This window comes from Pteropus alecto, unplaced genomic scaffold (assembly GCF_000325575.1).
Source record: "Pteropus alecto unplaced genomic scaffold, ASM32557v1 scaffold34, whole genome shotgun sequence".
Taxonomy (NCBI): domain Eukaryota; kingdom Metazoa; phylum Chordata; class Mammalia; order Chiroptera; family Pteropodidae; genus Pteropus; species Pteropus alecto.
In genome coordinates this window covers 1,229,269-1,242,253 of record NW_006435763.1, presented here as the reverse complement: position 1 = coordinate 1,242,253, position 12,985 = coordinate 1,229,269, and the positions used below count along the sequence as shown (strand labels likewise).

General features: G+C 51.7%; 1 protein-coding gene across 2 annotated transcripts; it reads left to right on the top strand.

The window, feature by feature from the left end:
* Nucleotides 1–3: 3 nt before the first annotated feature.
* DEXI (Dexi homolog) lies at nt 4–12,582 on the top strand. 2 transcript variants are annotated; one of them, XR_003046051.1, is made up of 3 exons: nt 299–442; nt 11,120–12,366; nt 12,567–12,582. XR_003046051.1 is itself a non-coding variant. In XM_006910885.2 (2 exons), the coding sequence occupies exon 1, from the start codon at nt 8–10 to the stop codon at nt 293–295; it is 288 nt and encodes a 95-aa protein (XP_006910947.1). In that variant the 5' UTR covers nt 4–7; the 3' UTR covers nt 296–442; nt 11,120–11,755. The 2 variants fall into 2 exon arrangements, 1 of the variants encoding a protein (XP_006910947.1); XM_006910885.2 differs by lacking the exon at nt 12,567–12,582 and having other exon boundaries at nt 4–442; nt 11,120–11,755.
* The last annotated feature ends 403 nt before the right edge of the window (nt 12,583–12,985 follow it).

Here is a 12,985-nt window from a genome sequence, read left to right as displayed (position 1 = left end):
CCCCTGCATGCCCGGCGCCCGGGTCGCGGCCCACCTGGACGCGCTGGGCCCCCTGGTCCCCAACGTGCCGCCGCCGCTGCTGCCCTCTATGTTCTACGTGGGCCTGTTCTTCGTCAATGTGCTGATCCTGTACTACGCCTTTCTCATGGAGTACATCGTCCTCAACGTGGGCCTCGTCTTCCTGCCGGAGGACATGGACCAAGCGCTCGTGGACCTCGGCGTGCTCTCCGACCCCGGCTCGGGACTCTACGATGCCGACTCAGAGCTCGATGTCTTCGATGGTTACTTGGAGTAGGCTTGGCTCCGGTCCCCCACTCCTCCCGCGACCCGCAACCCTCCTCCAGGACCAGGAGCCCAGATCATGCCGCCGCTGCTGGTTGAGGGCATCGTCTGGCCAGGGATGGGACCTCCAGGACGAGGCCCTCTCTGGCCTCCAAGGCTTGTAAGTGCCCTCTCTTAGTGGAATGAGGGCGGGTTGGGGCGCTGGTGGGGACGAGAGAGGCATCTCCAAGCCGAACACACACCCCTCCCCCAGCCTTCTGATTGCTCCGTCTACCTCCCCCACGTCTATTTGGGTGCCAGGAATGGCTGGGCTCCTCTTAGGTCTTTAGTTGGAGTTGGAAAGCTTCCCCTAACGAAGGTGATAGCTGTTGAAGAAGGGAAGGGAGGCAGGGCCTAAGGTGGCATTTGGGTTAGCCGGCGTACTAACTGCTACAGCTTGTGGAAAAAGCCTTTGCACCCATATCCATTTGAGGCAGAGCTGTCAGCCCCTCCTCCCATCCTCAGCCTGGCTTGCTGATGACCTTGGTTTGTGTGTGTGTGTGTTTGTGAGGGGGAATCCTCACTAGTCCTGGAAGGATAAAGATTTGGAGTGTCAGAAAAGATAAGAAGCCAGGCACGGATCACCTTTGTCCTGTGGCCCCTTGGGGGACTGGGTGGGGACTCAGCAAGGCTCCTGGCTGTGAGAGGAGAATTCAGCAAAGAACCCTTACTACCTTTGGCCTTGGGTTTGCTTTTTTGGAATGAGGTTTCAGGGTGCCCCAGCTCAGCAGTTCTGCAGCTCACATCTGCAGGGGCTGCCAGTTTCACAGGCTGCCTTCATTGAGCAGGCAAGCTGGGGGTTGGTGCTTGGGCCTTGCAGTGTTTGCAAGGCCTCAGGGGGCTCTTGGGCCAGCAGGAGAAGGAACCGCAGGATCATTGCACTGAAATGTTAAAGTCCTTCCTCTGGATTGTGACCAGGAAGCTGTGTGCAGCCCCACCTTGTGTTTTGGTGGGAGGGAAATGAAGATCCAGAAAGGAGAAAGACTTGGCCAAAGTCACATAGCAAGGAAGAGAGGCTGCTGGACTAGATGAGAGAGAGACCGGCAGACTGTTGGGTCTGGTGAGGGTTCACGGGGCATGCAGAAACTCCTTGGCTGGAGCCCGTCAGCCGGCCAGTGCTGGAGTGTCAATAGGCACAAGGCCCGAGTGGCAGTGGATGGGAGTACTGAGGCCATGGGCAAGGGCTTCTTTTGGAAAACAGACACTAATGCCCCTGACTCCAGGCAGGGTGAAGTAACACCTCTCCTCTGTTGCCTGTCTGAGCCAAGATGACCATACAGGGTGGGGCTGGATCTACTGCCAGTAGTGCTGCGGGCCAGGGGCTCCCTTGACGGGTCAGCAGTGAGATTTCTTTGAAGAAAGCTTCAGTTGAGCTGCTCTGCATACCTACCCAGTCTGCCTGCCATCCATCCATTAGTTCTTTTATTGAACAAATGTTTACTGAGTATTTACTGTGCCTGATGGGGAACACCGAGAACAAGACGGACTTAGCCCCAGCCCTCCTGGCACTTGGTGAGAAAGACAAGCAGGCTCCCAGACAAGATAATCAGATTTTTTTTGAGGGCTATGAAGGCAGGTAAGAAGGACACGGGCATCCCGTATTGTGTGCCCTGCTGTTTCCTCAGCACTTAGAATGATGCGTGGTATCTAGTAGGTGCTCAATATCTACTGAGTGAGTGACACAAAAGAACAGAGATCGGCTGCTGCAGATTGGGGGGTCAAGAGAAGGCCCCTCTGAGATGACACATTTGAGCTGAGCCCTAAACTGATGGAAGTAGCCAGACACAAAGACCTGGAGAATAACAATCCAGGCAAAGGGAATCTCCAGAGCAAAGGCCATCGGGTGGGAGACAGTTCTTGCAGCAACTGAAAGGAGGCCAGCATGGCTGGAGAGTGGCCCCAAGAGGTGTCATTGGGGTGAGTAGGGGCCAGACTGTGCGGGATCTGGAGGCCACAGCCATGAGCAGTGGGAAGCCATCAGAAGGTTTTAGGCAGGGGATGACACAATTCCAGTTCACACTTTACAAAGATGGCTTTGGCAGTTGTGGGCAGAATGGGCTATAGGGGCAAATGTGATAACAGAGAAGCCGGTTAGGAGCTGTTCAGTGGCTTGGGTCAGAGGTGACAGGCTTGGATGAGCCTAGGTTAGTGAAGATGGAGAAACACAAACAGAAGGAGAACACTTTTTGAAGGTAGAGCCTATGAGAGCCATTCGAAACCTATACTGATATTGATCATCTACCACACCTGCTTCTAGGCTGTTTCCATATTCACTCATCCAGTCATTCAACAAATATTAGCCCTGCCTGCTGTTCTGCCAAGCCCAGTGCTAAGCTCTGGGGATCCCAAGATGAATCCGTGCTCCAAAGCCAAATGCTTGACTTTCAGACAGTATAACTTGATGAAGAATGTCTTATTTTATCTCTACCATATCAACAGAAACACTTCCCCTTCCAAGTGAAAACATTGGCATACTCTGAACCAAAAACTGAAGCCCAAATGCTTTGACATACTTTACAGCAAACACTGTCTGAGCAGAAACAGAGGAAGTGTGTCTCAGGGACACCCCTGCAAAGCTTTCAAAGTGACAGGGCCAGACCCTAGGAGGTGGGGAGGCCCGATGCTGTGAGAAATACTCGTGCCCAGAGAAATAGTAGAAGCCACGCACAACATTCCTTCTTCCTCACTCCCCAAGCCAAGCCAAGGTGGCCTTGGCCCCGAGGACCTGAGAAGCCCAGACTTGGGTGGGGGAGGGGTTGCTGGCAGAAGGAAAAGCCTTTGGGAAAGATTAAAGATGATATGATCACTCCCCATCTCCAGACCCCTTTCCATAAGCAGAGGAACACCAGTGGTCAAATCTTGTTCTTTCTCGCTCGTTCTCACATGGACACAATCTCTTGTTACACACAAGCCAATCTAGGAAACACTGACTACGGGTGAGGGACATGCCAAGCAGTGGGGATGCAGGCGGATCTCAAAATGAAAAGATGCACTCACTTTTGCTCTCTCTCTCTTTTTCTCTCTTATGTGTGCACCCACATAATTCAGGTCCTCGAACACTTGTTGAGCACCAATTAAGGAGGCAGTGTTAAGGTCGAGGACCTCAGATTCAGATGCCCAATCCTAGCTGTGACCTTGGACATGCGGCATACCTCCCTGTGTGTCAGATTCCTCTCTAGAAAGCGGGGATGATGAAAATCTACCTCCTTGTGAGGATTAAATGAGATATATGTAAAGCCCTTAGACTGTCCTGCATATAGTAAATATTAAAATTAACTGCTATTATTGTTAACAGTCAGGTATAATGGAAAATGTGTATGCTCGGGCCCTTGCAATGCCTAAACTTGCACATACACCCATGCGAGAATATTTATGTCCCACGATGAGCAAAAGAGAACTGGCTGAATGCTGAGTGGGTGCAGGTCTAGACTCCCAAGACAGCCTTCCCACTCTGCATTCCAGGCCCAGGACCCTCGGGAGACCTTGCCCTCGGCCCTGTGCCTCCAAAGGCCACCAGATCTGGAGCCCTGGAGAGAGCTGTTCTAGGGCATTAATCGTTGCTCAGGAGCAGGGGGTGGGGAGTCAGGAGCTCGCTCCCTCCCTCCCTCCCAGGAGAGGGGGCCACTGTGCTGGCCTGGGAGCCGGTGAGAGTCTGCAGGTCCCAGCAGTTCCGATGCGGAGGCAGCTCAGCCAGATTGATTTGTCCCGGTTCCTGATGAAAGCCACTGGTGCCTGCCAGCTCTCTCTTGGCACAGAGGGAGGGCTGTGGAGAGGAGCCTCACTGTGCTGGAAATGGAGAGACTGGAGAATGCAGCTGCCAGAGTCAGTATGGCCTGGTGGAGCTCAGATTCGGAGCTACAGGGAACTAGACCCAGCAGTCTACTTACTACAAGGTTTCCCAGGCTTCAGTCTCCTAACTGGGTGCTGCAGCTGCTCCTTCCCGATCTACCTGCCCTGCTCCCTCTGTGCCATCTGTGGTCTGTGCCGTCCGTGGAACACACAGGCTGGACATATCACTGCTCTGCTCAAACCTCCCTTGGGGACACGGGCATGATAGATTCAGGTCCTGGGATATGCCCCAGGCAGCTGGTGGAGCTCCAGGCAGGGGTCTGGGTGGGAAGACAGGCAGTGATGATGGGGGGTAGGCATGTGCATCCCCAGACCTGCTGACTTTCCGGCTCTGTCCTGACATAAAGCTAACCCGGAAGGGCACCGTCCACAGGGTGCATTCGTGCTGGCTGCCCCTTTGGACAGGGGAAGACCCCACTGTGTGATTCAAGATAGCTGAGATGTCAGAGGTCCCACTCCCTTGGCGCAAACTGGAGATCGTGTCCAAGGGACACCCTCACAGCCCTTGCGTCTATTTTATGGAGATAAGAAATTAAGGGCTCCTCTCAACTGGACCTTCGTATTCCTGCTTTATCTGCTGACTTTTCCCCCTGGGACTTCTGTAAGTTTAGGTTGCTTTTGGGAAACCTAAATCACAATACAAGGGACAGACATCATTATCCCCATCTCACAATTAAAGAAACTGAGGCCCAGAAACGGGGAGTGAGGGGCCAGAGTAAGACAGCTGAGCTTCCCACCCAGTGCCCAGGCTCACTTTGCAGGCCTGGGGGTCCAGGGGCCTCCCGGGAGGGGCTCTGACCCTTGCCCTTGGAATACCACTCCTGGCTCTGCCAGGCCTGCCTCATGCACTCTCACCCCTTTTTTCTGAGTATTTTTGTTTTTTTTCTTTTCAATAAAACTATTTACAGTTAGACAAAGGTTATAAGAGACGTATTCCCATATACCCTTCACCCCAATTCACCAATTGCATGGATGAACATTTTGCCACGTTTGCTCGTGGATGCGGCACGTTTACTCTGTTGTGTGCATGAACCTATATACATACACACATGCGTAGTTCTTTTTCTGAATCATTTGAAAACAGATTGCAGACTTTATGCTCCTTTACTCCTAAATATTGCAGTGTATTTCCTCAGAACAAGGACAGTCACTTACATAACCACAATCCAACGGTCAAAATCAGCAAATTTAACACTGATAACAATCGTAGGAACAATCCGATTGATGCCTTCATTCGGTTTCATCAATAGTCCTTTCACAATAAACAAGGGGAGGGGGATGAGGTCCAGGATCCAATCCCAGCTCGCTCTTTGCATTAATTGTTATGTCTCTTGTGCCTCCTTCGGTCTGGACCAGCTCCTTAGTCTGTTTGTATCTTTCATGACATTGACATTTTTAAAGAGTAAAAGTCTGGTATTTTGTGGAGTGTCTTTCACTTTGGGTTTATCTGATGCAACTCCTGAGATTAGATTCAGATGATGCATTTTTGGCAGGAAGACCACAGAGAAGTGAATGCATGTTTTCTGAGTGCATCATATCAGAAGACGCATGATACCTATCTGTTCCTGGCGATGTTAGCTTTGATCACTTGGCTTAGGTGGTGTCTGCCAGTTCTTTTCACTGTAAAGTTACTATTTCTTTAAAGAATGTTTATGTCACTGAAAAGAGAAAACCAGCATCACTTGGCACAGATAAAACAGTAAGTGCCAAAGTCATTAGCTTCTGGCCAAATGCTAAACCCAACTAAAGGCGCTGGGCCTCTGGCCTGCTCTTCGTTAAAAAGACAGATTAGCAACTGTCAGGTGATAAAGATACCCCAGCTCCAAAGTGGAACTTTCTCCTGGAAGTAATCATAAGGACTGACCTAGAACCAAAAAGCAAATAGCTTGCTCGCTGCGTGTGACTCGGTCTTGTTTGAGTCCATCTCCATGTACCCCTAAAATTGTGGCAGAGAGGCTTTGCAGTCAGATCTGGGTTTAAATCTCAGCTGCACCAACACCTTGAACAAGTGAGTTCATCTCCCTAGGATAATAGTATCCACTGAAAAGCTTGTGCACAGTGGATGAGATGGTGAAGGACGGGTATGTAGTCAGTTCTTAGTAAATGATGCTGCCAGTGTTGATTGTGTGTTAGACTCAGACTTAGCCCAGGAGGCCTTCTCCTTTCTTTGGCTCTCTTGCTGTTCTTGGGGACCAGTTACCAAGAAGGGTATGTCTGTGCAGGCAGCCTCTGAAGCAGCCCGGGGATGATAACTGGTGCTCCACAGCCCTCGCCCCCTGCCCTGAGCCTGAGGGTGGCTGGGAGCTGGTTCTAGTTCCAGTCACCTCCAGAAGGGGAAGGCTTCATTCCTGGGATTCCTTCCTGGCAAGAGACTTGGTGGGGTAGTTAAAAATAACCGCCTCCCCCACTTTTCCATAGCTTCCCCTGCGGTCACCCAGTAAAGCAGGTAGGTAGCGCCATTATGTAGGGCGGGACACTGAGGCTTGGGGAGGTTCAGTGACTCACCCCAGATGCCCAGCTATGAGGTGGTTGAGTCCATCCACTCAGCCACACTCCCAGTGCTTCCCCAGTGAGGTCCTCTGTCATAGGCATCCTGGGAGGCAGTGGGTACACTGAGGCAGAGTGCCACCCAGCTGTCAGCTGTCTGCCATCTTTGTGGCACTTGCTACTTTTCCCTTTGATCAGAGAAACCAAGCCCAGGCTCACCTTTGCAGGCCAGGGGCATCTCGCTAGAATTTGTAGTTTCATTTCCATCATGTTTATTTTTGGCATTGTCTCGTTTATGACAAAGTATACGACTTTTTGTTCATGATAGTGACAAAAAAAGGTTCTTTTTAAAATTTTGGAGTTAAAAAAAGGCGTATTGGTTGAAAATGCTAAATGAAGAGCAGTCCACGTGGTTCCTGGATGTGGCAGGACTCGTGGAGGTGTTGGCAAATGCTGCCCTATGAGCCTCACCGAGTCTTGGGCACCGACCGACTGGAGACACGCTCCAGACCAAAAATCTTCACAAAACCCACGACTGATGAGCGTCGACAGCTGACACGTAAACCAGAATCCACGTTTGAGAAACTGGTCCTTGTCTCTCCAGGATGCTGGCTTCCTTCAGGGACATGGACCCAGGCAGACAGGAAGCTTTTCTTCTCCTGTCCCCTTCCGGCCAGACACTCATCAACTAGATAAGGCAGAGGCCCCTGCTGCACAGCCCGTCGTGGAGATGACAGTGGAGACACTGGGCAAATCATGTCAGGGTGACGTCTGTGGTGACATGGCCACTTTAATTGGTTGTTTGATATGTGGACGAAGAGGAACGAGTAATGGGTTTCCAGCAGGCAAGGCCTTTGGAGGAGGAAAAGGGCTGCTCCTCTCAGAAGGCCCCCAGCACTGAGCGGGTCGCCCTGCCTGGTGTCTTCTGACTGAGAACAGGTGAGGACAAGGAGAAGAGCCAGCAGGTAGTGATGCCTCAGGTTGCTAGGTATGGCAGGCATTCCACCCCCACAATTTTATGTAATCCTCACAACAAACAGCCCACTGAGATAGGCATTTGTTGTCTTCCTTTCAGATGAGCAAACAGACTCAGAAAGATTAGGCGACTTGCCTGAGGTCACACGGCTAGGAAGGGGCAGAGTCAGCATTACCCAAGACAGGCCAGTTCCAGACCTCACCCTGGCCACCCCAGAGGAGGAGGACAGTGGGATGGCTGAACTGCACAAAAGAATCCCTTCCGCATCACGCCCACAAGGACCATTTTCTCACTTAATGCCCAGCTCCAAACTAGGCAGCTTCTCTGCAGAGGTAGCAAGCTAGGACATTGCTGCTTAAAAATTTATCAAGTGCCCAACTGTCATTCTAACGACAGAAGCCAGTCAGATAGCCACTCCTACTGTCCAGCTCTGGGGAGTGGCCTGGAATGAAAGCTTACAGTTTCAGAAAGAAAAAAAGCCAATGGCTAACGAATTGTCTCGTGTTCTAATGATATTAGAAGGTTGGAGAACCCACTGCCTTGGATTCTATAAGCTGCAGCCCCAGGATGCTTTTCAGCTGGGGCTTTTGATGCCTTGGAGGATAGAGATGAACCCAAGATGCTGAGAGGAATTAAGATTTTGGGGTCAGACCACAGAGGTTCAGATCCTGGCTCTGCCCCTTCTTGCTGTGTGGCCTTGTACAATTTACTTAACCTCTCTGAGCCCCATCTGAAATTCAGGAATGATGGTTCTCCTTGGCCCCACCTAAGGTTGTTTTGAGAAATAAACGAACTAAGACTCTAAAGCAGATAGTATAAGGCGAGCATAAAGTGCTTGATTGATGATGTCAGCTATTCTCATTCTGGGGTTTACTGTGAGGCCAGACTTGCAAGTCAAAGGAACAAGGAGACTGATCTTTAACAGCCACCAGCGAGTGGCACAGAATGAGAGGCTCCAGGACTTCACTCAGAGACCTGGGACCACATCTCTATCTTCAGCTTGCTGTGTGACCTCGGGCATGTCACCGCCCTCTCTGGGCCCCTTCATTCTCTGTGGAGCAAGCAGGACCGACTTGGCTCAAGGTCTCCCAAACCTCACATGACACTGTCAACAATTTTTGCTCTATGTCCTACTGCTTGAACTATTATTTATGTAGTTGTTTTCTTTAAACCGTCTCTAAATCTTTAATGTGAAATTAATGTTCTGGAAAGAGAGGAACTTAATATTACGAGCAAATATGGAAAACTGGCATCACTTGCCACAAATAGAAGGTGACTGCAGGTAATCACCCTTAAAACGGAAGAGCTAGTGAATTCCAGCTGGAGCCAGCGCCTGCCAGGCCCTGAGCCTGTTCAGACAGAGATTAGCACACGTGAGAGACGCTCCAGCCAGACTGACAGTGTCGGGGACTCAGTGCTGTTTGTGGTCACAAGAACTGGGAAAGGAGAGAGTCCCTGTTCCGCGGAGCGATTCTGTGTTCTCTAACACCCTGTCCCCACAAGTCGAATGGGCTCAAGTAGGGTCCCCTGCCTCGGAGATGGCTGCCGTGAGCCCCGGTGAGGGTGAATCTGAATAACGAGTTCTGCTCCACGTTCACAGACATCAGGGTTCTCAGCACCACCGCTGACTGCCCCCCGCCCCCACCCCTGGCACAGGAACCCCAGGGGTTCCTAAGAGGAGGGAAGTGAGCAGAACGGGGTTTCCTGGTGGGCTGGGAGGGGAACCCTCTCGAGAGCACTGAGCTCGCCAATGCTCTGGCTGTGGCCCCAGTTTCCCCTCCTGCCTGCCAGGTCCAGTGGGGAGGTGGGATAGGGCCTGAGGACACGATGGCTTACCCGTGTCATCGTGAAGCAGGGAATGTCTCTGAGCATTGGAAGGACATGATCCCAGCTGGCCTCCAGGAGATGAATCTGGCAAAGGTCACAAGAAACTTGAACGATTTGGCCTCTGCTAACCTGTCCAGCCTTGTCTCCCTGCCGTCTACCCCCTCCCCTTACCCAGTGCCAAACTACGGGAGGTTCCAGGACCTGCTGTGCCCTGGTCCCCATGCCCTCCACCTGGTGTGCCCTTTGTACACAGCCTTCCCCAGACTCTGAGCTCCATCCATCCCATGCTTCCTCCTGTTGTCAGGCATATTACCTTGGGCTGAAATTTCTCACTAGATTGTGTCAAAGGCAGGAGCCGCGCTCCTCACAGGGTCCCCGGCACCCAGCTCAGGACCTGGCACATGGGAGGTATGAGGTTTTGTAGTCTTTGAGATCTTCAGTAGGACAAAGACCTGGAGAGGTTAGACAAGTCATTTACCCTCTCTAAGTGTCTCCACCTGTAAAATGGGATCATTAATATTATATAACTCCTGGGGTTGTTAGGAGGGTTGAATGAAATCACCTGGGTAAGGCTCCATCTCAGGTGTACTCTCCTGGGAGCAGACCCTGAGATTCAAGTGCAAATTGTTTTTTTGGAAAGTGATCACAGGAACTACAGGCGGCTTCCTCCTGCAGGAGATGCATGGTTCTCAGTGGAAGCAATTCTGCCCTCTTGGGTGGTCCTTGGAAATGGGGCAAGGGGGCATTTTTAGTCAACATACCTGTGAGTGCTACTGGCATTTAGTGGTCAAGGACCAGGGATGCTGCTAAACATCCTGCTATGCCCAGAATAGCCCACCCCGCCCCATTGGAGAAACTTCCTGCCCCAAATGTCGATAGCACCCTGACACACAATACGTGTTGGGTGTTTAACGGAAATTTTATGTGGTGCCTGATGACATTTGCAGAAGGACTAGGCTGAGCTGGCAAAGATGAGACTCAGAACTGGGGCAGGGGGTTGGGCACGGTAGTGTGAGATGCTGCAGACACGCTGGCACCAAGCTGGACACAGAGAGAAGGGAACAGGGAATAGAGACCTTCGAGGGGCCAGGTGGAGGATGGTGCCGTAGCCCAGTGAGATGCTGCAGACACGCTGGCACCAAGCTGGACAGAGAGAAGGGAACAGGGAATAGAGACCTTTGAGGGGCCAGGTGGAGGATGGTGCCGTAGCCCAAAAGGACAAGAGAAATGGGGCTGCTGAGTAGCTTGGCTGCAAAGCATTTTCTGGGCAACGTGGGAGATGCTGCCAAGCCCTGCCCACTACCTAGAGCTCGCTCCAGCCACCTGGAGCTCAAGTCAGCCAGCAAGTCCTGGGTGACTCCTGAGCAGACTGTTCTCCCCAGTAATGGACAGTCCCTCTCTTATGTCAGATCACACCAGTTCTTCAGCCCAGGGTCCTTAGCAATCAGGCAGATTCATTAGTTTTTCACAAAAATGATCAGAAAACACCCCCAGCCTGAGTTGGGGGCTTCTGGTAATTCCCTGAATTCGAGAGATGGAGGAAGACTTCCCTGGCCCACCCCAAGCCTCCTGGGGCCTGGCGGGGGTGTCCAGATCCCCCGAGAATGGGTGGCAGGTGGTGCTTCCATGCTGGTAACACCCTTTTTTCCCTCTTGTTAGGCCTGCTCCTCTCGAAAGCTCCGTGCCAACAGAGAGGTTCCTGTCCAGACCCAGGACAGTGCAATGGAGAGGTTGAGACTGAGTGCATTTGCCCCGCTCCCCAAAGGGAGAAGGCTGGGGCATCTGAAAACCTCACCCGCCTGCAGCTCGCACAAATGGCCTTGCCTTGGCTTCTGACCTTTTGCCGTTGCGATGGATGTTTACAGGAACCAGCCAGAGTCTGCCTCCCTGCTTTTCACCCCCCGACTGCACCTGCTTCCCCCACTTAACCTTCAAGAGGACACTTCAAACCACAGACACACACATCCAGCTGATGCCCGTGGAGCCCTGAGCCCGCTGGGTTTGGACCAGGCTGGTCTTAGATGCAGTGACTGTTTCTGGGAGTGGCTCAGGAGAAGAGGCGAGGACCGTGTTGGGGACTGAGGGTAGGATTTTGACTTACTCATTTCAAGCTGCTTGTTCATCAAGTTGCCAGAACTGATCCATCGTGCCGGGGAAGGGCCACATTTGCTCTTCTGGCCAGAAATATTTTTAGAAAATGCGAGTGGTATGAATACTTGACTTCGATAAACTTGTAAAAGCAATACTTAGGAGGCTGACCTCTCAATTAAAAAAATGTATGCAACTCCAACATAACATGGCTTTGTGTTAATAACAAAGGTGCCCCTCCAGGCCCACCTCTGGGGGCCCTGCCCTTTTTTTTTTTTTTTTTTCTCTTTGAGATTGGGGAAAGGCATCCATAAACAGAAAACCTCATGGTTGACCAAAGGCGGAGGAAGAGTCAGGGCCTCCCAAGTTGGAGGTCCAGCCGTTTTGGGGGAGCAACCAAGCTGGCTGGCCTGGACCAGCCTCCCTCCTGACTTCCACAAGCCTGACAAGCCAGGGCCAGCCTTTTGGGGTGTGGTGGCAAAGGCCTGCTGGCTGAGCTGGAAATCAGGCCCAAATTTCAGAGAAGTCAGAGGTGTGGTACCCCCAGGCTGGGCTCATGGTAGACTCCAGTAAAAATGAGGGAGGGAGGGAAGGAACAAACCAATGAGTGAAACTGGGTCCACTTGAAGTTTCATGAAAAGAAAATAGCATCATTCTCTCTACTTTGCCGAGTACCTACTGCTTTTCAAAGCACCTTCACATGTACACCACATTAAACCAGGTACAGACAGTTCCGTCCTACAGGTGAGATGTGCGTGGGGGACAAAGGTCTGGCAGGAGTCAAGAAATGGGGATAGAAGACATTCGAGAGGCCCGAGGTGAGTGTGAGAAGGGAGAATTGGAGAAAGCATCATTCTCTCTACTTTGCCGAGTACCTACTGCTTTTCAAAGCACCTTCACACGCACACCACATTAAACCAGGTACAGACAGTTCCGTCCTACAGGTGAGATGTGCGTGGGGGACAAAGGTCTGGCAGGAGTCAAGAAATGGGGATAGAAGACATTCGAGAGGCCCGAGGTGAGTGTGAGAAGGGAGATTTGGGGAGAGTCCTGAGGGGAAAGTGGGGGTTTAAAAGATGCATGGACTTGAAATCCACTAAATGTAGAATCATTCCATCAATGTCCAGTGCGATTCCAGATGTCACATGCCTGCTTCCTATGAGCATTGCTTCTTCCACCCAAGAAGTGAGGCTCGGGGAGCAGGTCCAGCACGGGGAGACCCTCCAAAGAAGCCAGAAGACGAGTTTGCATCTTGACTGCCTCCTTTATATGAGTTTGACCTTAGGCAAGTCACATCTGGGAAATGGGGCCAGTAACTTACCGACCTCGTAACATGGCTTTGTGTTAATAACAAAGGTGCCCCTCCCGGCAGATAGAGCTCCACACCGGGACTCGGCTCAGCAAGGAGCCCAGACTGGGTTGCAGGCCCGTCACTCA